Source organism: Pseudophryne corroboree, chromosome 6, assembly GCF_028390025.1.
Source record: "Pseudophryne corroboree isolate aPseCor3 chromosome 6, aPseCor3.hap2, whole genome shotgun sequence".
Lineage (NCBI taxonomy): Eukaryota > Metazoa > Chordata > Amphibia > Anura > Myobatrachidae > Pseudophryne > Pseudophryne corroboree.
The window spans coordinates 356,846,084-356,874,061 of record NC_086449.1 but is presented as its reverse complement, the minus strand read 5'-3'; the positions used below and the strand labels follow the sequence as shown (position 1 = coordinate 356,874,061).

The following is a 27,978-nucleotide window of genomic DNA, read 5'->3' as shown; positions in this document are numbered from 1 at the left end:
GTGATCGAAAGGACAGCATTTGGAAATGTGGTGCTTTCATAGGCTGTGAGGGAATATAAGGTAAAAAATTTAGATTTACCAGCTGTAGCTGTGGAGACCAGGTCTGAGAGACCTTCCCAAACAATTCCTCACCCCTGTAAGGTAAAACCTCCATATGCCTCTTTGAGTCGGCATCACCTGTCCAATGCCGGGTCCCTAGGACTCGTCTAGCAGAAGTCGACATAGCGTCTTTGAGCCTCTCTCATATATAAGACAGCATCTTTTATATGCCCTAGGGTCAATAAAATGGTATCCTTATCTAGGGTCTCAATTTACGCTGATAAGGTATCTGTCCATGCTGCTACAGCGCTACAAACCCAGGCCGACGCAATTGCCGGTCTGAGTAAGGTACCAGAATGTGTGCAAATGGACTTCAAGGTAATCTCCTGCTTGCGGTCAGCAGGATCCCTGAGGGTAGCCGTATCTTGGGATGGCCGCGCTACCTTTTTGGATAAGCGTGTCAATGCTTTTTCCACCCTAGGGGAGGATTCTCACCGTATCCTGTCCGTTGGTGGGAAAGTATACGCCATAAGAATCCTTTTGGGAATCTGCAGTTTTTTGTCTGGAGATTCCCAAGCTTTTTCACATAATTCGTTCAACTCATGTGAGGGGGGAAAGGTTACCTCAGGTTTCTTTCCCTTATACATGTGTACCCTCGTGTCCGGGACAGGGGGTTCCTCTGTGATATGCAAAACATCTTTTATTGCCATAATCATATATGGAAAACATTTAGCCAATTTTGGCTGTAATTTTGCATCATCGTAGTCGACACTGGAGTCAGAATCCGTGTCGGTATCTGTATCTATTATTTGGGATAGTGGGCGCTTTTGAGACCCCGAAGGTCCCTGCGACATAGGGACAGACATGGGTTGACTCCCTGGCTGTCAGCTCTAATCTTTTGTGCAATAAATTTACATTAGCACTTAAAACATTCCACATATCCATCCAGTCGGGTGTCGGCGTTGTCGACGGAGACACCACATTCATTCGTCTTCTCTAGGAGAGCCTTTTACCTCAGACATGTCGACACACGCGTACCGACACACCACACACTCAGGGAATCCTCTTATCTGAAGACAGTTCCCCCACAAGGCCCTTGAAAATAAAAACCTAACAAAATACTTAGACAGGAAACTCAGGAGAGCTCCATGTAATGCACCCAGTCTCCTCTGGGCACAGTATCAAACTGAGGTCTGGAGGAGGGGCATAGAGGGAGGAGCCAGTGCACACCCAGACCTAAAGTCTTTCTTAAAGTGCCCATGTCTCCTGCGGAGCCCGTCTATCCCATGGTCCTTACGGAGTCCCCAGCATCCTCTAGGACGTAAGAGAAATCTGAATAACTATATTATAATCAAGTTCAGTCTGCCTACAGTATCATGATGGAGGTTGTAAAGTCTACCTAGAAAGTATCACATGCTCAGATGCACATATTGTACATGTATGCTACCTGCCTTCATTTTATTTTATATGCTTGCAGTAGTTACCACTGTACCTAGCTGTAACATGTTTATTTCATATCTAGCTGTACAGTGCATGCTGCAGGAGGAAGTGGACAGTTACCCTACTTCTTATTGTGCATAAATTGGTATGAATACGTCTTGTGAAACTGGGAACTACGTCAAAAGGAAACAGTCATCATTCTATATTTGTTTCTGTATCTGCATTCTGCATTACGAACACATTGAATATACACAGAATATACATCCCCATTACAGAGTATGATTTTTACGAACATGTTTACAAAAATCATCTACAAAACAGTATTCGTCCCATACTGTAGGTCAATAGTAAAAAGGTCGACCATTAATAGTCGACATGTAAAAGGTTGCCCGTGCTTATTGTCGACATGTACAAAAGGTTGAAAGGTTCCAATAGTCAATACAACTTTTTTTTTTTAGGGTTTCTTGCATTTTCTCTCTCTACGTTTTCATACTTTACCATCCACGTGGACTGTGACTGGCAATAGTAACCTGCCTGCAAGCAAACCATGCAAGGGGACAAACTGGGGTTCCCTGTGCTTTGACAGCGAAAAAAAAAAAAAAAAAAAGTTGTGCCAACCTTTTGTACCTTTTCCATGCTATCCACATGGTGTCAACCTACAGTATTAACCAAATTAAGGTCAACCTAATGATCCATACCCCCTAAAAAAGGGGTTATAAATTAGAACTTTTTAAGTAAATGACTGAAATAGCATTATTACAAAATGTTTTTACATTACCCTTTTCTGGATTTAATGTCATTACTTTATACCCAGTATCTCTTGTATTATATTGTTTGCAAAGTCCCCCAATGAATCTATTGTAAGCGAACAAAACTCAAACAAAAATATTAATTACTTTTTTTAGTTAAATACTACAGTAATTAATTGTTTTTCTGTGCCCAGACAATTGGCTTCAGGTGTGTGGTTCTCTATCCTGACCATGCAGAAAACATGGACTGCAGAGAATTTTTTTAACATAAAAAGTAGCGAGGAAAAATCTATTAATATTCTCACCATTCATTTATAAAGTGACAACCTCTTCCACAGTGCTATATCATGGGGCACGGTATATACAAATATAATGCACAGCAAGAAATATTATTTACAGAAAACAAAAGGGTGCTTTGAGTTGTGTCTGACTGAGGGAGATCAGGAATTATCTGCAGTTTTCAGGTAAATTCTGGGGAGAGACAGGTTTCATTGACTTATCCCAGGCATTTTTTCTTCATAATGTAGACCAACTGCATGGTACTACTCCTGATTTCTGTAGACAGGTGATTTTATTATCCTTTGTGTCAGTATTTAACAATGGTGTGTATTTTCAATACAATTAAATTGCATTATGGTTAGTAGGTATGCCAGGTTTTGGACTGCAGTCCTTTCAGTTCTCCTAAAACATTATTGGCTATACTGTAATGTGCTTCTATATAACTGCCAGCATCAATGTGCCCCCATACAATTATATTTACATCTAACACTAGAAAGGAGCAATTAGTTTACTTTACAGGACCAATACTGGCTGTCTTACCGTTTATCTTTTTCTTTTCAGCGTCTTTATATCAGGATGGCTCTTTTTGTATGCTGTATGCAGCTACAGTATATATCTTTCTTATGCTATATAAGGTGGCTTAGCTGTTCCCTTTCTACCGATTTCCTGATGTCACAGTTCCGCTCTTTCATTTAATAAGTTTGCTTCCTCTTCTGTGGTTTTTCTGTCACAGTCTTAAATCAACATATATCTCTTCCCCCAATGTGTGTGTATGCCTTTTGCAAATCATACACAAATACTTCTAAATTACGCACTAAAATGAAGGACATTAGAAAAGGAGGCACAGATTTAGGTAAATTCTATAAGAAATCCCGTCCTTGCAGCAGATATATGGTGTACACTAAGGAAAGGACTATACGTAAACATAAGAGAAAATGTTTTTTGCATGTTGTTAGAGGGTCTTACCTTTCTTGAATATCAGACTGTTGTTTAACTTGAAGTCCTAAATATTATCCATTGTTTACTGTAAGTTGTCCATTTTCGCACATCCCAAGTGCTTGTGTTTGGTACATACTATACTTTTTTTCACATCATTTGATTTTTTTATTTAAAACAAAAAGACATACTCTGCCTCAGAATTTTTCAATTCTATATTTTATTTGGAAAGTGGAAATGTATAAGTGTATATAACTTTTAAACGTAAACTTTTAAAGAAATAGCTAGAGTAAAGCAATAAAGATAAGGTGGGACATTACAGGATGGACTAGGCAGGAACTGTGATATGGCTTCTGCAGTGGTGAGAAGCATTGGTAAGTAGATTGCGATTCTAATATATTCCTTGAGGTTTCTTTATTTTCTAATCAGATAAACACATTAAACTTTTTTTTCTGCAACCTCAAACTGTGTGACCTTATTTATTTGTTGTTTCACTGTTCAAATAAAAAAATAAAAAAAAGTCACCAGCCATTGTTATTACCAAACAACTCTTAACTTGCCGAGTATGGCCAAGCTCCCACCCCTATTCACTTATAGGGCCCATATATAAGGCAGCGTGTACAAATATTAGTAGTATTAGTTTGTGTATCCAATAGAGGGGAAACCAATCTATGCTTGCAAAATGTTGCTCCACCTTTACCCAGAAGTTCCTAAGCCAGTCCGCTATACGAGTTAAGACAAATACACATGGTAACATGCATGAAAATCTGGAACGCCCAGATCTCATCACTGCATAAGAGTGCTAAATAAGGTTTTTGTTACCCAAAGGCCAAGATCCTGCTTTGACTCTACAGGAAAACTAATATTTAAGATTCAAGCAGGAATACACATTTTTATTATGCTGCTGTGACCAAATCCCAACATTTTTTTGGGTCTGGTTATAGATATATCATCAATAATATCATATACGTACACAAAACTACCATGCTCTACCACTAAATAAATTCCCTCCCATTGCGGACAGTTACATAATTTATAAGAAATAGGAACATAAAGATGTCAAACTAACCAGCTACAAATAGGCACCCAACCCTTTACACAGCTAAACCCGATTACTATGGGTACGATATGCGCAATAACGGGGATCATTTTAGAAAGGAGATTGGGCGTAATATATCATTTGAATAGCGCCCTATATCTTTAATGGTTGTATTTTCCCTTATTAATGAATAAATGAATTTGAGCTAAATAAGATACTCATCCAACTCCATTTCAATAAAAAATATATTTTTATTTGTAATTAAAATTTGGACCAACGATACCATATCATTCAAATTCATTCTATCTCCATGTCCAAAAAGAGAGGGAGAAGATACAATATCCCAAAGATAATAGAACAGTGCGCGACACACACAATCTGCCATTGTAGAAACGTGGTCTATACATTTAGGAATGGTAGGAAAGCTGTACAGGGAGTTTTACAAAGGATTATGCACCACAGGACCTATTACAAACCACCTCCGTCAAGCCTTGAACTTGCAATTTAGGCGCAATACAGAAATCCTGCTGAAAATGGGGAACAATAGAACTTCTAATCACACCCTGTTGGAGGCAAGTGGAGAGAGGACAGTTTATGTACACACAATACTGATTAAGTGTCAAATCAATAGAAAAGATGATTGAAACATAAGATGCACAATTTATGCAGTATTTAAAGATGAGACACTTGTTAACTTTGTAGATCAAGAAACAAGGTATGCATGAATACTGTACATACACTGTACAGGAGAACACACACACTGTACACATAGGTAAGATTATACATATACACAGTATTTTAGATTTATGCAGAATGACATGTGGCAATACCATGATTATTGTTTAAGATCATAAATACATCAAAATTAAAGATATGTTTCAGATATGAACAGTTTTGGTTAAAGCCCACAAAGATCTGCTGCTTAATTACACAGGAGAAAGAGGGAGCATATTCAGTAAAACAAAAGGCACAATGAAAGCTGCCAAGTCTACATGCCAGTAGCTTGGATAATAGCTTGTTGTCTAGGGGTGTACTAGAGCCCACTAATCACCTGGAATTCCACCATAGCCCCCTTGGCAGTCTATGTAATAACAACCACAGAGGCCATATTGGTGCTATTCATGAACACTAATCGCTTCCAGACAAGATGCTACTATCCAGCAAGTTACTGCATGCTGCTCATGTGATTCTGCCTCTTTCATTGATGCTGTACAAAATGTGCTTCTTTCTATTGTTGGATGTTTGCCCATGTAGAGAGCACTTGTACATCTGCACAGGTCTGCATGGTGTATATGGAAATGACCTGCCAAATACAGCACCTAGAAGTGCCTGAGGCAGAAAGAGGTGCTGATGAGACAAACTGCAACTCTCTTGTGCATTCGTTTGCAGAAAGTAATCCCTATGTATTGTCTTATGTAAAGGACTTGAAATGCTGGATTAAGTCCATCAATAATAATAATAATGATAATAAATAAAGTAATTTCCAGTCCTTTCAGATACTTTAAAGAGGATGAAAAAGAAATTCATTGGTTACATATAAAGAGGAGACAGTAAAACTACACAATTTATACACAAAGGCTCAAATGACTTTTCTCCTCCCATCTAGTGCAATCGCACCGCACAAAAGTTGCAGGGTGAAGACACACAAAAGGCTCTGAAGATTTAAAGAGCATTTCTGAGCTCCCAAGGGGTACACGTCAGACTTTGGAGTAGAGTGAAAGGCAACAAAGGTGAATTGGAGCAGAAGTTACATTTCACCTGGATTCCAAGGAGGAGTTGTGAGAAAACATCCCAAGGTTACAGTCTTACTGAGAGGTAACAACATTATTGCAAGCTGTAAACTTCTTGGACACTTCCATCAGTTACACTGACCACTCACTTTAGCGTTTGATGAGTTGTAGCCCTGAATCAGTGTTACAATATTATACAATGGCTTCAGTGATGTCACAACACAGGATACAATATAAATAAAAATAATTTATTGGCACAAACTGTGAGCCTCTCTCTAATTCCCAATTAAATGCAGCATGCATGTGGTAATGTTACCCCTTAGTTCCCAGGTGGCATTTGTGGGGCAAGGTATATGCCTCTCAGAGATGTCCCGTGAAGCAAAGCAATAGCAGCACGTGGATGATTAAGACATATATAGAAGTAATCAGAGGGGTCTTGGTACGAGAGCAGAAAAGAAGTCGCAATAATCTTCGCAGCGATGAACTCCGAGCCTGTAAATAAACACAGCCAAGGAATTAAGTATGGTACAGTAATATTGACCAATGGGCAGATTTATATAAAGTGAGAAATTACACATACACAAAATAGGAAGCAGGAGACTAAATTGGGTAAGATGCAAGGAAAGACAGATGAGTGTCTAAGAGGGTGGCAACACAAAAAGGAAACAAGGTGGAGATGCTGAAGAATGAAAAACAGCATTATCTAACAGATGCTGGTAATATTAATATATATATATATATATATATATATATATATATATATATATATATATATATATATATATATATATAAGCTTTGCATTTTGCCTTGGATCTGTTTCTTTGGCAAAAATGGCTCTGTGCTGCTCCTCATTGGCTACACGATTCATCGGCCGCAACAACTCTGCTTCCAGGTTCTCTCCACTTCCACCTTTATCTACCTCAAGCACAAAGTGGTAGTTGTTCTGGCCAATAGAATGCGTGGAAGGTCATTGGAGAGACTAAACAGCCAGTGGCAACATCCTATTTTTTATTTATTTTTTAAATACAGTGGGACATTAAAATGGTGTAAAAGAACAAAGTTGCCTTTTTCAAAAGCAATTTCAGACCATTTCTAGTGTAATTAAGAAAATTAAAGCAACCAACTAGTGGTGCAGAGTTCTCACATGTCCCAATGAGTAATGATGATGATGATGATGACTTTTTAGATAAACCAAGTGATGAACAGATAAAAAATCTATTTCCTAAAACCATGCAATAAAGAAAAGCAAAGTTATTATAACTAGGTAAATCGAAATTTAAAGTTGAAACAGATTTGGATCAATAATTAGTGTAGAAAAAAGGTAAACAAGGAGAATAAAGAGGATAATGGTAGACAGGTACAGATAGTGTTTCTCTTACTCACCTTAGTGCTTGTAGTATCGTGTGGTTCCATTAGCAGTGACAGTTCATGTGGCACAACAGACTCTTGAGATGCTGACCAGTCATGTGATGTCATCCTAAAGAGAAAAGACCAAAGTAAAAGACTGGCCAGAATGATCTGTGTGTCAGAACACTGTACTATGCCTCACATATGCAGCTACTGCCCATATTCACTACAAGGTGAACACAGCACTAAATGAGCCAGACGTATGGAACACCAAAATCTATATAAAAGGACATTGCAGGAAAACATGTGCCAAAACACAGAAGCAACAGAGAAGGTCATTCTGCATCCATCGCTAATCAATTATTTTGTAGTATCAGTGTAAACAATTGTCTGTTTTACAGTTTAGTATTGCAGTATTACATATTTTTTGAATGGTGCCTATTGTGCACTCAGTAATTGACATGTCAACACGCGACAACACACATGTGCAGTATGCCTTACCTTCAATTATCTTCCATTTAAACATGAAATGGACACGTGAAAAGGACAGTCTAATGACAATAATAGGATGTCAGATGTGCTTATCGATGATAACTAAAGGGGCATTAAAAATTGTAATCAAGTGCAGTACTGTAACTGTAAAACCATCTTTTGTGTTATTGGGCAAAAATAGACCATTGAAGAAGCTTTGGCTTTATCTTTATGCTTTTCTTGGATCTCATTTCACCTTCTAATATTTAGTTTTAACATACACACTTTCTCCAATCATAGTCTTTACCGATGTGTAAACTTTGGGCAGCACAGACTGTGTAATGGCTAGCATTACTGCCTCACAGACGGATTTACCGCTAGGCAACCTAGGTGTCTACCTAGTGCCCAGCAGGTCCCAAGGGACCAGTGGTCGGTCTCCTTGAAATCCAGCCATGATCAGGAGTCCCAGGGCTAATGTCTGCGGAGGATTGTTCCACTTCACGCCCTGATCCCCCTGCTGATGATAAACGTCTCTCTCTCTTGCTCTCCATGTCTCTCTCACCCCATGTCTATCTCTCTATGCCTCTCTCTCCATGTCTATCTGTCTCTTTCCCACCTTATGTCTCTGTATGTATGTATGTATGTATGTATGTATGTATGTATGTATGTATGTACTGTATAGTGCATAATGTGTAAGGAGCATTAGGATGTGTGGCATAATGTGTAGGGGGCATTCGGGTTTGTGGCATAACGTGTAAGAGGCATTAGGGTGTGTGGAATTACGGTGTGTGTAAGGGGCATTACAGTGGTTGGCATAATCTATTACAGTGGTTGGCATAATCTATAAGGGGCATTACTATAAGGAGGAAACATTTTATAATAATGTAAGGGGCATGAATCAGCAACAAAAATATAGTGCTATTTATTGTTTGAGGGAGGGGGCCTCAAACCAGTATCTTGCCTAGGACCCCATGAGGTCTAAATACGGCTCTGCACAGCAGAGGTCACGGGTTCTACTGTATAGACTTTGTATATTCTCGGCATGCTTGCGTGGGTTTCCTATGGGTACACCGGTTTCCTCCCACAATCCAAAAATATACTAGTATATTATCGCCCAACAAAATTAACCCTAGTGTGAATGTGTGTGCAAGTACATGTGGTAGAGAATAAAGACTCCACTAGGCAGGGACTTCTGCCAATTGCCAAATGTTCTATGTAAAGCGCTGCGGAATGTGTGTGCACTATAAAAATAATGTGTAATAAATAATAACGACAAGGAGTACACAAAGTTAAATCCAGTTTTTAAATAATTTTTTCTGGATAAAATATTGCTAATTTCTATACTTGTTTGACTCTTTTGGTCTGTCATTTACCATATCCTTCAGTGTTCCCTCTAAATATTTCCAAGTAGTGAACTATGATTCTATAATACACAATTATAGGTAAACAGAACAAATTTTAAAGAATAAAAGATCTTTAAAATCATTCAACCTGTTCCAAAATGTAAGAACTAACAAATTCCAGTATGCTGTGCAAAATGGCTCGCACAATCTTCTTGAAACAAGTGTACTAATTCAGTATGATTATATTAAGTAGCCTCTAATAAATTACTACATATATGTCCAGCGTAGACAGCACAATGTTTTTCTCTGGTCTCAAGGTTTCTATCTCCTCCCTTCTCTTCAGGGGTCTCAATAACATTCTGTTTCAGGGCTCTTTAATGTGTTTGTACTCTACCTCTTCATGTTTTCCTCCATTTCCTGGATCCTATAATCTGCTTTCTGGCGTTCCTCCCTCAGCTGTTGCTCTAGAACTGCCCTCACTTGTTCTTGCTCTGTACTCTGTTGCTTTAATTCTAGATACCTATGGTTAAAACAGTAAAACAGATGATTAAAAAAAATGACATTCTAATTACAGAGTATAAATCACTGTTTTAATTCTATGTCTTTCAGTAATTTTATCCTATATGTATATGGCACAACAAGGCATATGCAGCACCACACAGAGATTAAGCTTCAGTACATAGGATAACTATTATCATAATTTTATAACTGAAGACAGGGTGTAGTCAGGAGGAATGAAGAAAGGTAGGGTATAGCAACTCGCTTTGGTTAATAAAAGCAAGTAGTGATAGGGAGTACTGTAGGAAGCAAATTGGCACTCAATTAAACTGTACCCAACATATGAGCAGACAGTCAGGGAGTCGCTAGTCGAAGACTAAATATGTATCTATCCTAGTAAAGGCCTTGAAAGGAAAAAAATAAAAATAAAGAAGAGCAGCACATTCTGACAGTGTAAACAGAGGATTTTGGTACTTACCGATAAATCCATTTCTCTCAATCCACTCGGGGACACTGGATATCTTAGACAACCTGGTGCGAAGGATGCAGAACGGAGGCAGTACTGTATAATGTATAATATATATATATATATATAGCGCAGCAGACAAAGAAAAGGCGTCACTCCAGGGCTTGTAAAGTGCAATAATTGCAGTGTATTTAAACAAATCACAAGGGACTTGTGATTTGTTTAAATACACTGCAATTATTGCACTTTACAAGCCCTGGAGTGACGCCTTTTCTTTGTCTGCTACTATTATATTTGTACGGAGCGCACCCAGGCTAATGAGCTTTAAGGACCAGGAGTGCCGGACACCACACCAGGACAATATATATATATATATATATATATATATATATATATATATATATATATATATATATATATATATATATAAAATAAGATTTTACTCACCGGTAATTCTATTTCTCGTAGTCCGTAGTGGATGCTGGGGACTCCGTAAGGACCATGGGGAATAGACGGGCTCCGCAGGAGACTGGGCACTCTAAACAAAGATTTAGGACTATCTGGTATGCACTGGCTCCTCCCCCTATGACCCTCCTCCAAGCCTCAGTTAGGAACTGTGCCCGGAAGAGCTGACACAATAAGGAAGGATTTTGAATCCCGGGTAAGACTCATACCAGCCACACCAATCACACCATATAACACGTGATAGGAACCCCGGTTAACAGTATGATAACAATTGGAGCCTCTGAAGAGATGGCTCACAACAAAACCCGATTTTTGTAACAATAACTATGTACAAGTATTGCAGACAATCCGCACTTGGGATGGGCGCCCAGCATCCACTACGGACTACGAGAAATAGATTTACCGGTGAGTAAAATCTTAATTTTCTCTGACGTCCTAGTGGATGCTGGGGACTCCGTAAGGACCATGGGGATTATACCAAAGCTCCCAAACGGGCGGGAGAGTGCGGATGACTCTGCAGCACCGAATGAGAGAACTCCAGGTCCTCCTCAGCCAGGGAATCAAATTTGTAGAATTTAGCAAACGTGTTTGCCCCTGACCAAGTAGCTGCTCGGCAAATTTGTAAAGCCGAGACCCCTCGGGCAGCCGCCCAAGATGAGCCCACCTTCCTTGTGGAATGGGCTTTTATTGATTTAGGCTGCGGTAATCCTACCGCAGAATGCGCCAGCTGAATAGTGCTACAAATCCAGCGCGCAATAGACTGCTTAGAAGCAGGAGCACCCAGCTTGTTGGGTGCATACAGGATAAACAGCGAGTCAGTTTTTCTGACTCCAGCCGTCCTGGAAACATAAATTTTCAGGGCCCTGACTACGTCCAGCAACTTGGAATCCTCCAAGTCCCTAGTAGCCGCAGGCACCACAATAGGTTGGTTCAAGTGAAAAGCTGAGACCACCTTTGGGAGAAACTGAGGACGAGTCCTCAATTCTGCCCTATCCATCTGGAAAATCAGATAAGGGCTTTTACAAGACAAAGCCGCCAATTCTGAAACCCGCCTGGCCGAAGCCAGGGCCAACAGTATGACCACTTTCCACGTGAGGTATTTTAATTCCACAGTCTTAAGTGGTTCGAACCAATGTGATTTCAGTAATGCCAAAACCACATTGAGATCCCAAGGTGCCACTGGGGGCACAAAAGGAGGCTGAATATGCAGAACTCCTTTGACAAAAGTCTGAACTTCAGGCAGTGAAGCCAGTTCTTTCTGGAAGAAAATCGACAGAGCCGAAATCTGGACCTTGATGGACCCCAATTTGAGGCCCAACGTCACCCCTGCTTGCAGGAAGTGTAGGAATCGACCCAGTTGAAATTCCTCCTTCTGGGCCTTCATGGCCTCACACCAAGCAACATATTTCCGCCAAATGCGGTAATAATGTCTTGCGGTGACATCCTTCCTGGCTTTGATCAGGGTAGGGATGACTTCCTCCGGAATACCCTTTTCCTTTAGGATCCGGTGTTCAACCGCCATGCAGTCAAACGCAGCCGCGGTAAGTCTTGGAACAGACAGGGTCCCTGCTGCAGCAGGTCTTGTCTGAGCGGCAGAGGCCAAGGGTCCTCTGCCAGCATCTCTTGAAGTTCCGGGTACCAAGCTCTTCTTGGCCAATCCGGAACCACGAGTATGGTTTTCACTCCTCGCATTCTTATTATTCTCAGTACCTTGGGTATGAGAGGTAGAGGAGGAAACACATAAACCGACTGGTAAACCCACGGTGTCACTAGAGCGTCCACAGCGATCGCCTGAGGGTCCCTTGACCTGGCGCAATATCTTTTCAACTTTTTGTTGAGGCGGGACGCCATCATGTCCACCCGTGGTCATTCCCAACGGTTTACCCGCATTTGGAAAACTTCTGGCAGAAGTCCCCATTCTCCCGGGTGTAGGTCGCCCATCGGAGAATCCTTGTGGCTTCTGCCATCGCCATCCTGCTTCTTGTGCCGCCCTGTCTGTTTACATGGGCGACCGCCGTGATGTTGTCTGATTGGATCAGTACCGGCTGGTTCTGAAGCAGGGGCCTTGCTTGGCTTAGGGCATTGTAAATGGCCCTTAGCTCCAGAATATTTATGTGAAGCGAAATCTCCTTGGAAATTTCTTCCCTGTGTGACTGCACCCCAGCCCCGAAGGCTGGCCTCCGTGGTCACCAGGACCCAGTCCTGTATTCCGAATCTGCGGCCCTCTAGTAGATGAGCCCTCTGCAGCCACCACAGCAGCGACACCCTGTTTCTTGCCGACAGGGTTATCCGCTGTTGTATCTGTAGATGGGACCCGGACCATTTGTCCCACAGGTCCCACTGGAACGTCCTTGCGTGGAACCTTCCGAATGGAATTATGCTTCGTACGAAGCTACCATTTTTTCCAGGACTCGTGTGCTTCCACTGGAAGAAACACTCTTTTCTGGTCTGTGTCCAGAATCATTCCCAGGAACAGAAGACGTGTCGTCGGGACCAGCTGTGACTTTGGAATATTGAGAATCCAGTCGTGCTGTTGTAGCACTTCCCGAGAGAGTGCTACCCCCACTACCAACTGTTCTTTGGACCTCGCCTTTATCAGGAGATCGTCCAAGTACGGGATAATAAAAACTTCCTTCTTGCGAAGGAGTATCATCATTTCGGCCATTACCTTGGTAAAGACCTTCGGTGCCGTGGACAACTCCAACGGCAGCGTCTGGAACTGATAGTGACAGTCCTGTACCACACATCTGAGGTACTCCTGGTAAGGAGGGTAAATGGGGACATGCAGGTACGCATCCTTGATGTCCAGGGAGACCCTGTAATCCCCCTCGTCCAGGCTCGTAATAACCGCCCTGAGCGATTCCATCTTGAACTTGAATCTTCTGATATAAAAGTTCAAGTATTTTAATTTTAAGATGGGTCTCACCGAACCGTTCTGTTTCGGTACCACAACCATTGTGGAATAGTAACCCCTTCCTTGCTGAAGGAGGGGCACCTTGACAATCACTTTGTTGTGATTATAGTGTTGAATAGCCACCAACACCGCCTCCCTGGCAGAGGGAGGTGCCGGTAAGGCAGATTTTAGGAAACGGCGGGGGGAAGAACGTCTCGAACTCCAGCCTGTACCCCTGAGATACTACTTGAAGGACCCAGGGATCCATGTGAGAGAGCCCACTGGGCGCTGAAATTTCTGAGACGGGTCCCCACCGTACCCGGGTCCGCCTGAGCAGCCCCAGCGTTATGCTGTGGACTTACCGGACGCAGGGAGGACTTCTGCTCTTGGGAACTAGCTGTGTGCTGCAGCTTTTTCCCCTACCTTTGCCTCTCGGCAGAAAGGATGAGCCTCTAGTCCTCTTGCTTTTCTGGGGCCGAAAGGAATGTACTTGATGATACGGTGCTTTCTTTTGTTGTGGGGTAGCCTGTGGCAAAAAAGTCGATTTCCCAGCAGTAGCTGTGGAAACGAGGTCTGAAAGACCATCCCCAAACAGTTTTACCCCCTTATAGGGCAAAACTTCCATGTGCCGATTCGAGTCGGCATCGCCTGACCATTGCCGAGTCCATAACCCTTGTCTGGCGGCAATGGACCTAGCGCTTATTTTTGATGCCAGCTGGCAAATATCCCTCTGTGCATCACGCATGTATAAGACCACGTCTTTTATATGCTCTATTGTCAGCAAAATATTGTCCCTATCCATAGTTATTTTCCGACAGGGAATCTGACCACGCAGCGGGAGCACTGCACATCCATGCCGAAGCAATGGCTGGTCGCAATATAATGCCAGAGTGTGTGACTATATCTTTCAGGGTAACCCCCTGCTTTTTATCAGCAGGTTCCTTCAGGGCGGCCGTATCCGGAGACGGTAGTGCCACCTTTTCTGATAAGCGTGTAAGCGCTGTATCTACCCTATGGGGTGTTTCCCAACGTGACCTATCCTCTGGCGGGAAAGGGTACGCTGCCAATTACCGTTTAGAAATTATCAATTTCTTACTGGGGGAAGACCACGCTTCCTCACACACCTCATTTAATTTCTCAGATGCAGGAAAAACTACTGGTAGTTTTCTCTCACCAAACATAATACCCTTTTATGTGGTACCTGGGGTATTATCATAAATGTGTAATACATTTTTCATTGCCTCAATCATGTAACGGGTGGACCTATTTGGAGGGTACACTAGTCTCATCGTTGTCGACACTGGAGTCTGTATCCGTGTCGACATCTGTTTCTGCCATCTGAGGTAGCGGGCGTTTTTAGAGTCCCCCATGACATTTGAGACGCTGGAACAGGCACAAGCTGAGTAGCCGGCTGTTCTGTGTCGTCGACCTTTTGTGTAAGGAGTTGACACTTTCACGTAATCCTTCCATAAGTCCAACCACACCGGTGTCGATCCCGCAGGGGGTGACATCACATTTACAGGCATTCGCTCCGCCTCCACATCATTATCCTCCTCATACATGTCGACACAGCCATACCGACACACAGCACACACACAGGGAATGCTCTGACAGAGGACAGGACCCCACAAAGCCCTTTGGGGAGACAGAGGGAGAGTATGCCAGCACACACCAGGGCGCTATATATCACAGGGATATCACATATAAAGAGTTTTTTCCCTTATAGCTGCCTATATATATTGTATACTGCGCCTAAATTGTGCCCCCCCCCCTCTCTTTTTAACCCTTTCTGTAGTGTATTGACTGCAGGGGAGAGCCAGGGAGCTTCCCTCCAACGGAGCTGTGAGGGAAAAATGGCGCCAGTGTGCTGAAGGAGATAGCTCCGCCCCTTTTTTGCGGACTTTCTCCCGCATTTTTATGGATTCTGGGGCAGGGGTTAAAAAGCACCTATATAGCCTCTGGGGCTATATATGGTGCCAGTTTGCCAGCCAAGGTGTCAGTATTGCTGCTCAGGGCGCCCCCCCCCAGCGCCCTGCACCCATCAGTGACCGCAGTGTGTGGTGTGCATGAGGAGCAATGGCGCACAGCTGCAGTGCTGTGCGCTACCTTGGAGAAGACAGAAGTCTTCAGCCGCCGATTTTCCGGACCACCTTCTTGCTTCTGGCTCTGTAAGGGGGACGGCGGCGCGGCTCCGGGAACGGACGACGAGGTCGGGTCCTGTGTTCGATCCCTCTGGAGCTAATGGTGTCCAGTAGCCTAAGAAGCCCAAGCTACCACCACTTAGGTAGGTTCGCTTCTTCTCCCCTTAGTCCCTCGATGCAGTGAGCCTGTTGCCAGCAGGTCTCACTGAAAATAAAAAACCTAACAAACACTTTCTTCCTAGGAGCTCAGGAGAGCCCCTAGTGTGCATCCAGCTCAGCCGGGCACAGAAATCTAACTGGGGCTTGGAGGAGGGTCATAGGGGGAGGAGCCAGTGCACACCAGATAGTCCTAAATCTTTCTTTAGAGTGCCCAGTCTCCTGCGGAGCCCGTCTATTCCCCATGGTCCTTACGGAGTCCCCAGCATCCACTAGGACGTCAGAGAAATTATATATATATATATATATATATATATATATATATATATATATATATATATATATATATATATATATATATAAACCAAGAATGTTCGGCACTCCTCCACACTTAAAGACACAGCCTGCTCCGGTGCCCGACCTGGACGTACCATACATACAAATGAACCAGCTGGACGGCACTCACGGAGACTTGAATATATTCAACAGACAGACAGCTGAAGCTGGTGGATTGTCAACGTTTCAGAATTTACTTCTTTTTTCAAGACAACCAGATACAGGTACTATAACAAACATTTATACCTTACCCCAACCTCGTGCTGACTGTGCGCTCCCGCACCCGTCGTGGACCGATGACGTCACTGGCTCCCGTCGGCGCCTACGGACCGGCATCACTTGGGGGCGGGGGCCGCAACGTGCAAACCATCACCATGGTGATACACTGAAACAAAAAAATAAAAAATAAAATAGATGCATGCACCTCCGTGAAGGGGATCATTATGCAAGACCCGGTGAAGCATTGAATATAGCACATAATAGAGCATTTATGCAAACGGCTGTAATTTATAGAGATCAAATATATTTGAAGATTAATGTAAATCCAATAGATAATGATGTATAGCATAAAGCTATACATCCCATAGTTAATAACATGCCGTGTGCAAATCTGCTCTAAACAAACATAAAAGAATACTGTAAATACAATTATCCTAAAAAGCTAGAAAAAGACAAAATTTCATTAAGACCATGTGGTCGAACAGTCTGAAGACAATGGATCCATCTGGACTCCCGCTGAAGCAATTGACGTCCACGATTACCACCCCTGATGTTGGGAGGTATCCAATCAATCATTTTATATTTAATGGTGGCTAGACTATGCTGGCATTCCTTGAAATTGTATTTACAGTATTCTTTTATGTTTGTTTAGAGCAGATTTGCACACGGCATGTTATTATTATCTATTGGATTTACATTAATCTTCAAATATATTTGATCTCTATAAATTACAGCCGTTTGCATAAATGCTCTATTATGTGCTATATTCAATGCTTCACCGGGTCTTGCATAATGATCCCCTTCACGGAGGTGCATGCATCTATTTTATTTTTTATTTTTTTGTTTCAGTGTATCACCATGGTGATGGTTTGCACGTTGCGGCCCCCGCCCCCAAGTGATGCCGGTCCGTAGGCGCCGACGGGAGCCAGTGACGTCATCGGTCCACGACGGGTGCGGGAGCGCACAGTCAGCACGAGGTTGGGGTAAGGTATAAATGTTTGTTATAGTACCTGTATCTGGTTGTCTTGAAAAAAGAAGTAAATTCTGAAACGTTGACAATCCACCAGCTTCAGCTGTCTGTCTGTTGAATATATTCAAGTCTCCGTGAGTGCCGTCCAGCTGGTTCATTTGTATATATATATATATATATATATATATATATATATATATATAAAATGTGTGTAATTATGCACAGCTGGCTCCTCCCCTAATCCCTCCAGTTTGAAAAATTAACGGAGATAAGAGAGAACATGAAAATTGACTGCCATACTGGAAGGAACCAACCGTACCGACAAGTCAAACAGCAACCAAGAACTATGAACTTAGCAATCCAACTGTTTGAACTAAATGTAACCAGAACACGAAAGGCTGACAACACCGAGGCGGGCGTCCAGTGTCCCCGAGTGGATTCAGAGAAATGGATTTATCGGTAAGTACCAAAATCCTCTTTTCTTATTCATCCACTAGGGGACACTGGAGATCTTAGACAACTGGGGACGTCCCAAAGATACCCCCATGGGCGGGAGCACTGTCCGAAGCCTGAAGGGCCAAACATCCAAAATTTGCATCCTTAGATGCAAATGTATCAAACTTGTAGAAACGAGTGAACGTGTGTGCTGACGACCACGTTGCAGCTCTGCAAAGTTGGGTAGTGGAAGCTCCTCCAGCCGCAGCCCATGAAGCTCTTACCGATCTGGTGGTATGGGCACCTACCCGAAAAGGCACGCTCTTACCACAAGCAGGATATGCTTGTTTGATGGTTTGCCGTATCCACCCGGCCAAAGTTTGTTTTGAAGCCGGCCAACCCCTCCTGGGGCCATCATACAGTACGAACAACACATCTGATTTCTAATAGAAACCGTAGCCTGAACATGCAACCGTAATGCTCTGACCACATCCAAAGACATGTCCACCTCAGGCAATCCTTGGAAAGAGGGAACCACAATCGGTTGATTTATGTGGAAACCCGAAACCACCTTAGGTAAAAACTCCGCCTTTGTACGGAGCTCCGCTCTGTCTTCATGAAACACTAGGAAAGGACTTTTGCATGACAAGGCACCTAATTCTGAGACCCTTTTTGCTGATGCTAAAGCCAGAAGCAGAACTGCTTTCCAGCTCATAAATTTGAGATCCACTCTTTATAAAGGTTCAAAAACGTTTGAGCTCAAAAAATAAGAATTTACTTACCGATAATTCTATTTCTCGCAGTCCGTAGTGGATGCTGGGAACTCCGTAAGGACCATGGGGAATAGCGGCTCCGCAGGAGACTGGGCACATCTAAAGAAAGCTTTAGGACTATCTGGTGTGCACTGGCTCCTTCCCCTATGACCCTCCTCCAAGCCTCAGTTAGGATACTGTGCCCGGACGAGCGCACACAATAAGGAAGGATTTTGAATCCCGGTTAAGACTCATACCAGCCACACCAATCACACCGTACAACTTGTGATATGAAACCCAGTTAACAGCATGATAACAGAGGAGCCTCTGAATAGATGGCTCACAACAAGAACCCGATTAGTTAACAATAACTATATACAAGTATTGCAGACAATCCGCACTTGGGATGGGCGCCCAGCATCCACTACGGACTACGAGAAATAGAATTATCGGTAAGTAAATTCTTATTTTCTCTGACGTCCTAGTGGATGCTGGGAACTCCGTAAGGACCATGGGGATTATACCAAAGCTCCCAAACGGGCGGGAGAGTGCGGATGACTCTGCAGCACCGAATGAGAGAACTCCAGGTCCTCCTCAGCCAGGGTATCAAATTCGTAGAATTTTGCAAACGTGTTTGCCCCTGACCAAGTAGCTGCTCGGCAAAGTTGTAAAGCCGAGACCCCTCGGGCAGCCGGCCAAGATGAGCCCACCATCCTTGTGGAATGGGCTTTAATTGATTTAGGCTGCGGTAATCCTACCGCAGAATGCGCCAGCTGAATAGTGCTACAAATCCAGCGCGCAATAGACTGCTTAGAAGCAGGAGCACCCAGCTTGTTGGGTGCCATCAGGATAAACAGCGAGTCAGTTTTCCTGACTCCAGCCGTCCTGGAAAAATAAAATTTTCAGGGCCCTGACTACGTCCAGCAACTTGGAATCCTCCAAGTCCCCAGTAGCCGCAGGCACCACAATAGGTTGGTTCAAGTGAAAACCTGAGACCACCTTCGGGAGAAACTGAGGACGAGTCCTCAACTCTGCCCTATCCATACAGAAAATCAGATAAGGCCTTTTACATGACAAAGCCGCCAATTCTGACACACGCCTGGCCAAGGCCAAGGCCAACAGCATGACCACTTTCCACGCGAGATACTTTAGCTCCATGGTTTTAAGTGGCTCAACCAATGCGACATTAGGAAATCCAACACCACGTTGAGATCCAAAAAGTGCCACAGGAGGCACAAAAGGAGGCTGAATATGTAGTACTCCTTTAACCAAAGTCTGAACTTCAGGCAGTGAAGCCAGTTCTTTCTGGAAGAAAATCGACAGAGCCGAAATCTGGACCTTGATGGACCCCAATTTGAGGCCCAAACGTCACCCCTGCTTGCAGGAAGTGCAGGAATCGACATAGTTGAAATTCCTCCGTCGGGGCCTTCATGGCCTCCCACCAAGCAACAAATTTTCGCCAAACGCGGCGATAATGTCTTGCGGTGACATCCTTCCTGGCTATGATCAGGGTAGGGATGACTTCTTTCGGAATACCCTTTTCCTTTAGGATCCGGTGTTCTACCGCCATGCCGTCAAACGCAGCCGCGGTAAGTCTTGGAACAGACAGGGTCCCTGCTGCAGCAGGTCTTGTCTGAGCGGCAGAGGCCAAGGGTCCTCTGCCAGCATCTCTTGAAGTTCCGGGTACCAAGCTCTTCTTGGCCAATCCGGAACCACGAGTATGGTTTTCACTCCTCGCATTCTTATTATTCTCAGTACCTTGGGTATGAGAGGTAGAGGAGGAGACACATAAACCGACTGGTACACCCACGGTGTCACTAGAGCGTCCCCAGCGATCGCCTGAGGGTCCCTTGACCTGGCGCAATATCTTTTCAACTTCTTGTTGAGGCGGGACGCCATCATGTCCACCCGTGGTCATTCCCAACGGTTTACCCGCATTTGGAAAACTTCTGGATGAAGTCCCCATTCTCCTGGGTGTAGGTCGCCCATCGGAGAATCCTTGTGGCTTCTGCCATCGCCATCCTGCTTCTTGTGCCGCCCTGTCTGTTTACATGGGCGACCGCCGTGATGTCGTCTGATTGGATCAGTACCGGCTGGTTCTGAAGCAGGGGCCTTGCTTGTCTTAGGGCATTGTAAATGGCCTTTAGCTGCAGAATATTTATGTGAAGCGAAATCTCCTTGGAAATTTCTTCCCTGTGTGACTGCACCCCAGCCCCGAAGGCTGGCATCCGTGGTCACAAGGACCCAGTCCTGTATTCCGAATCTGCGGCCCACTAGTAGATGAGCCCTCTGCAGCCACCACAGCAGCGACACCCTGTTTCTTGCTGACAGGGTTATCCGCTGTTGTATCTGTACATGGGACCCGGACCATTAGTCCCACAGGTCCCACTGGAACGTCCTTGCGTGGAGTCTTCCGAATGGAATTATGCTTCGTACGAAGCTACCATTTTTCCCAGGACTCGTGTGCATTGATGTACCGACACCTGTCCTGGTTTTAGGATGTCTCTGACTCCTCGGCTTTTTCCACTGGAAGAAACACTCTTTTCTGGTCTGCGTTCAGAAACATTCCCAGGAACAGAAGACGTGTCGTCGGGACCAGCTGTGACTTTGGAATATTGAGAATCCAGTCGTGCTGTTGTAGCACTTCCCGAGAGAGTGCTACCCCCACTACCAACTGTTCTTTGGACCTCGCCTTTATCAGGAGATCGTCCAAGTACGGGATAATAAAAACTTCCTTCTTGCGAAGGAGTATCATCATTTCGGCCATTACCTAGGTAAAGACCTTCGGTGCCGTGGACAACTCCAACGGCCGCGTCTGGAACGGATAGTGACAGTCCTGTACCACATTTCTGGGGTACTCCTGGTGAGGGGGGGGGGGGGATGGGGACATGCAGGTACGCATCCTTGATGTCCAGGGAGACCCTGTAATCCCCCTCGTCCAGGCTCGTAATAAGCGCCCTGAGCGATTCCATCTTGAACTTGAATCTTCTGATATAAAAGTTCAAGTATTTTAATTTCAAGATGGGTCTCACCGAACCGTTGCGGTACCACAACCACTGTGGAATAGTAACCCCTTCCTTGCTGAAGGAGGGGCACCTTGACAATCACTTGTTGTGATTATAGTGTTGAATATCCACCAACACCGTCTCCCTGGCAGAGGGAGGTGCCGGTAAGGCAGTTTAGGAAACGGCGGGGGGAAGAACGTCTCGAACTCCAGCCTGTACCCCTGAGATACTACTTGAAGGACCCAGGGATCCATGTGAGAGAGCCCACTGTCCGCTGAAATATCTGAGACGGGCCCCCACCGTACCCGGGTCCGCCTGAGCAGCCCCAGCACCATGCTGTGGACCTACCGGACGCAGGGAGGACTTCTGCTCTTGGGAACTAGCTGTGTGTTGCAGCTTTTTTCCTCTACCTTTGCCTCTCGGCAGAAAGGATGAGCCTCTAGCCCACTTGTTTTTCTGGGGCCGAAAGGAATGTACTTGATGATACGGTGCTTTCTTTTGTTGTGGGGTAGCCTGTGGCAAAAAAATTAATTTCCCAGCAGTAGCTGTGGAAACGAGGTCTGAAAAACTATCCCCAAACAGTTTTACCCCCTTATAGGGCAACTTCCATGTGCCGATTCGAGTCGGCATCGCCTGACCATTGCCAAGTCCATAACCCCCGTCTGGCGGCAATGGACCTAGCGCTTATTTTTGATGCCAGCCGGCAAATATCCCTCTGTGCATCACGCATGTATAAGACCACGTCTTTTATATGCTCTATTTTCAGCAAAATATTGTCCCTATCCATAGTTATTTTCCGACAGGGAATCTGACCACGCAGCGGGAGCACTGCACATCCATGCCGAAGCAACGGCTGGTCGCAATATAATGCCCTAGTGTGTGACCATATCTTATAGGGTAACCTCCTGCTTTCTATCAGCAGGTTCCTTCAGGGCGGCCGTACCCGAAGACGGTAGTGCCACCTTTTCTGATAAGCGTGTAAGCGCTGTATCTACCCTATGGGGTGTTTCCCCGCGTGATCTATCCTCTGGCGGGAAAGGGTACGCTGCCAATAACCGTTGTAGAAAAATAAGAATTTACTTACCGATAATTCTATTTCTCGGAGTCCGTAGTGGATGCTGGGGTTCCTGAAAGGACCATGGGGAATAGCGGCTCCGCAGGAGACAGGGCACAAAAGTAAAGCTTTCCGATCAGGTGGTGTGCACTGGCTCCTCCCCCTATGACCCTCCTCCAAGCCAGTTAGGTACTGTGCCCGGACGAGCGTACACAATAAGGGAGGAATTTTGAATCCCGGGTAAGACTCATACCAGCCACACCAATCACACCGTACAACTTGTGATCTAAACCCAGTTAACAGTATGATAACAGCGGAGCCTCTGAAAAGATGGCTCACAACAATAATAACCCGATTTTTGTAACTATGTACAAGTATTGCAGATAATCCGCACTTGGGATGGGCGCCCAGCATCCACTACGGACTCCGAGAAATAGAATTATCGGTAAGTAAATTCTTATTTTCTCTATCGTCCTAGTGGATGCTGGGGTTCCTGAAAGGACCATGGGGATTATACCAAAGCTCCCAAACGGGCGGGAGAGTGCGGATGACTCTGCAGCACCGAATGAGAGAACTCCAGGTCCTCCTTAGCCAGGGTATCAAATTTGTAGAATTTAGCAAACGTGTTTGCCCCTGACCAAGTAGCTGCTCGGCAAAGTTGTAAAGCCGAGACCCCTCGGGCAGCCGCCCAAGATGAGCCCACCTTCCTTGTGGAATGGGCATTTACATATTTTGGCTGTGGCAGGCCTGCCACAGAATGTGCAAGCTGAATTGTATTACACATCCAACTAGCAATAGTCTGCTTAGAAGCAAGAGCACCCAGTTTGTTGGGTGCATACAGGATAACAGCAAGTCAGTTTTCCTGACTCCAGCCGTCCTGGAACATATTTTCAGGGCCCTGACAACATCTAGCAACTTGGAGTCCTCCAAGTCCCTAGTAGGTGCAAGGCACCACAATAAGCTGGTTCAGGTGAAACACTGACACCACCTTAGGGAGAGAACTGGGGACGAGTCCGCAGCTCTGCCCTGTCCGAATGGACAAACAGATATGGGCTTTTTTGAGAAAAAACCACCAATTTGACACTCGCCTGGTCCAGGCCAGGGCCAAGAGCATGGTCACTTTTCATGTGAGATGCTTCAAATCCACAGATTTGACTGGTTTTAAACCAATGTGATTTGAGGAATCCCAGAACTACGTTGAGATCCCACAGTGCCACTGGAGGCACAAAAGGGGGTTGTATATGCAATACTCCCTTGACAAACTTCTGGACTTCAGGAACTGAAGCCAATTCTTTCTGGAAGAAAATCGACAGGGCCGAAATTTGAACCTTAATGGACCCCAATTTGAGGCCCATAGACACTCCTGTTTGCAGGAAATGCAGGAAACGACCGAGTTGAGATTTCTTTGTGGGGCCTTCCTGGCCTCACACCACGCAACATATTTTCGCCACATGTGGTGATAATGTTGTGCGGTCACCTCCTTTCTGGCTTTGACCAGGGTAGGAATGACCTCTTCCGGAATGCCTTTTTCCCTTAGGATCCGGCTTTCCACCGCCATGCCGACAAACGCAGCTGCGGTAAGTCTTGGAACAGACATGGTACTTGCTGAAGCAAGTCCCTTCTTAGCGGCAGAGGCCATAAGACCTCTGTAAGCATCTCTTGAAGTTCCGGGTACCAAGTCCTTCTTGGCCAATCCGGAGCCATGAGTATAGTTCTTACTCCTCTACGTCTTATAATTCTCAGCACCTTAGGTATGAGAAGCAGAGGAGGGAACACATACACCGACTGGTACACCCACGGTGTTACCAGAACGTCCACAGCTATTGCCTGAGGGTCTCTTGACCTGGCGCAATACCTGTCCCGTTTTTTTGTTCAGACGGGACGCCATCATGTCCACCTTTGGTATTTCCCAACGGTTTACAATCATGTGGAAAAAACTTCCCGATGAAGTTTCCACTCTCCCGGGTGGAGGTCGTGCCTGCTGAGGAAGTCTGCTTCCCAGTTTCCATTCCCGGGATGAAACACTGCTGACAGTGCTATCACATGATTTTCCGCCCAGCGAAAAGTCCTTGCAGTTTTGGCCATTGCCCTCCTGCTTCTTGTGTCGCCCTGTCTGTTTACGTGGGCGACTGCCGTGATGTTTTTCCCACTGGATCAATACCGGCTGACCTTGAAGCAGAGGTCTTGCTAAGCTTAGAGCATTATAAATTTACCCTTAGCTCCAGTATATTTATGTGGAGAAAAATCTCCAGACTTGATCACACTCCCTGGAAATTTTTTCCTTGTGTGACTGCTCCCCAGCCTCTCGGGCTGGGCTCCGTGGTCACCAGCATCCAATCCTGAATGCCGAATCTGCGGCCCTCTAGAAGATGAGCACTCTATAACCACCACAGGAGAGACACCCTTGTCCTTGGATATAGGGTTATCCGCTGATGCATCTGAAGATGCGATCCGGACCATTTGTCCAGCAGATCCCACTGAAAAGATCTTGCGTGAAATCTGCCGAATGGAATTGCTTCGTAGGAAGCCACCATTTTTACCAGGACCCTTGTGCAATGATGCACTGTTTTTAGGAGGTTCCTGACTAGCTCGGATAACTCCCTGGCTTTCTCTTCCGGGAGAAACACCTTTTTCTGGACTGTGTCCAGAATCATCCCTAGGCACAGCAGACGTGTCGTCGGGATCAGCTGCGATTTTGGAATATTTAGAATCCACCCGTGCTGTTGTAGCAGTATCCGAGATAGTGCTACTCCGACCTCCAACTGTTCCCTGGACTATGCCCTTATCAGGAGATCGTCCAAGTAAGGGATAATTAAGACGCCTTTTCTTCGAAGAAGAATCATCATTTCGGCCATTACCTTGGTAAAGACCCGGGGTGCCGTGGACAATCCAAACGGCAGCGTCTGAAACTGATAGTGACAGTTCTGCACCACGAACCTGAGGTACCCTTAGTGAGAAGGGCAAATTTGGGACATAGAGGTAAGCATCCCTGATGTCCCGGGACACTATATAGTCCCCTTCTTCCTGGTTCGTTATCACTGCTCTGAGTGACTCCATCTTGATTTGAACCTTTGTAAGTGTTCAAAAATTTTTTTTAGAATAAGTCTCACCTAGCCTTCTGGCTTCAGTACCACAATATAGTGTGGAATAATACCCCTTTTCTTGTAGTAGGAGTGGTAATTTAATTATCACCTGCTGGGAATACAGCTTGTGAATTTTTTCCCATACTGCCTCCTTGTCGGAGGGAGACCTTGGTAAAGCAGACTTCAGGAGCCTGCGAAGGGGAAACGTCTCGACATTCCAATCTGTACCCCTGGGATACTACTTGTAGGATCCAGGGGTCCTGTACGGTCTCAGCGCCATGCTGAGAACTTGTCAGAAGCGGTGGAACGCTTCTGTTCCTGGGAATGGGCTGCCTGCTGCAGTCTTCTTCCCTTTTCTCTATCCCTGGGCAGATATGATCTTATAGGGACGAAAGGACTGAGGCTGAAAAGACGGTGTCTTTTTCTGCAGAGATGTGACTTAGGGTAAAAACGGCGGATTTTCCAGCAGTTGCCGTGGCCACCAGGTCCGATGGACCGACCCCAAATAACTCCTCTTCCTTTATACGGCAATACACCTTTGTGCCGTTTGGAATCTGCATCACCTGACCACTGTCGTGTCCATAACATCTTCTGGCAGATATGGACATCGCATTTACTCTTGATGCCAGAGTGCAAATATCCCTCTGTGCATCTCGCATATATAGAAATGCATCCTTTAAATGCTCTATAGTCAATAAAATACTGTCCCTGTCAAGGGTATCAATATTTTTAGTCAGGGAATCCGACCAAGCCACCCCAGCTCTGCACATCCAGGCTGAGGCGATCGCTGGTCGCAGTATAACACCAGTATGTGTGTATATACTTTTTATGATATTTTCCAGCCTCCTGTCAGCTGGTCCTTGAGGACGGCCCTATCTATAGATGGTACCGCCACTTGTTTTGATAAGCGTGTGAGCGCCTTATCCACCCTAAGGGGTGTTTCCCAACGCGCCCTAACTTCTGGCGGGAAAGGGTATACCGCCCATAATTTTCTATCGGGGGGAACCCACGCATCATCACACACTTTATTTAATTTATCTGATTCAGGAAAAACTACGGTAGTTTTTTCACATCCCACATAATACCCTCTTTTGTGGTACTTGTAGTATCAGAAATATGTAACACCTCCTTCATTGCCTTTAACGTGTGGCCCTAATAAGGAATACGTTTGTTTATTCACCGTCGACACTGGATTCAGTGTCCCTGTCTGTGTCGACCGACTAAAGTAAACGGGCGTTTTAAAACCCCTGACGGTGTTTTTGAGACGTCTGGACCGGTACTAATTGTTTGTCGGCCGTCTCATGTCGTCAACCGACCTTGCAGCGTGTTGACATTATCACGTAATTCCCTAAATAAGCCATCCATTCCGGTGTCGACTCCCTAGAGAGTGACATCACCATTACAGGCAATTGCTCCGCCTCCTCACCAACATCGTCCTCATACATGTCGACACACACGTACCGACACACAGCACACACACAGGGAATGCTCTGATAGAGGACAGGACCCACTAGCCCTTTGGAGAGACAGAGGGAGAGTTTACCAGCACACACCAAAAACGCTATAATTATATAGGGACAACCTTATATAAGTGTTTTCCCTTATAGCATCTTTTTTATATATTTCTAACGCCAAATTAGTGCCCCCCCTCTCTGTTTTAACCCTGTTTCTGTAGTGCAGTGCAGGGGAGAGCCTGGGAGCCTTCCCTCCAGCCTTTCTGTGAGGGAAAATGGCGCTGTGTGCTGAGGAGATAGGCCCCGCCCCTTTTTCGGCGGCCTCGTCTCCCGCTCTTAACGGATTCTGGCAGGGGTTAAATATCTCCATATAGCCTCCGGAGGCTATATGTGAGGTATTTTTAGCCAAAATAGGTATTCATTTGCCTCCCAGGGCGCCCCCCTCCCAGCGCCCTGCACCCTCAGTGACTGCCGTGTGAAGTGTGCTGAGAGGAAAATGGCGCACAGCTGCAGTGCTGTGCGCTACCTTTAGAAGACTGAGGAGTCTTCTGCCGCCGATTCTGGACCTCTTCTTACTTCAGCATCTGCAAGGGGGCCGGCGGCAAGGCTCCGGTGACCATCCAGGCTGTACCTGTGATCGTCCCTCTGGAGCTGATGTCCAGTAGCCAAGAAGCCAA

The 27,978-nt window shown here is 45.0% G+C and overlaps 2 protein-coding genes across 2 annotated transcripts in view; both read right to left on the bottom strand.

Annotated features, from left to right (window-relative positions):
* The window catches only part of LOC134932309 (src substrate cortactin-like), a 141,018-nt gene extending 137,896 nt beyond the window's left edge, over window positions 1–3,122 (bottom strand). The window contains exon 1 of the mRNA XM_063926623.1: window positions 3,048–3,122. The gene's annotated coding sequence lies outside the window, so the exon portion shown is untranslated. The remainder of the gene's footprint in view (window positions 1–3,047) is intronic.
* Window positions 3,123–4,713: 1,591 nt separating this feature from the next.
* Window positions 4,714–27,978, bottom strand: part of GOLGB1 (golgin B1) — a 126,513-nt gene continuing 103,248 nt past the window's right edge. Inside the window, exons 14-16 of the mRNA XM_063926622.1 lie at window positions 9,769–9,894; window positions 7,597–7,690; window positions 4,714–6,704 (exon numbers count right to left, since the gene is read on the bottom strand). Coding sequence (XP_063782692.1) covers window positions 6,573–6,704; window positions 7,597–7,690; window positions 9,769–9,894 — 352 coding nt within the window. The 3' untranslated portion in view covers window positions 4,714–6,572. The remainder of the gene's footprint in view (window positions 6,705–7,596; window positions 7,691–9,768; window positions 9,895–27,978) is intronic.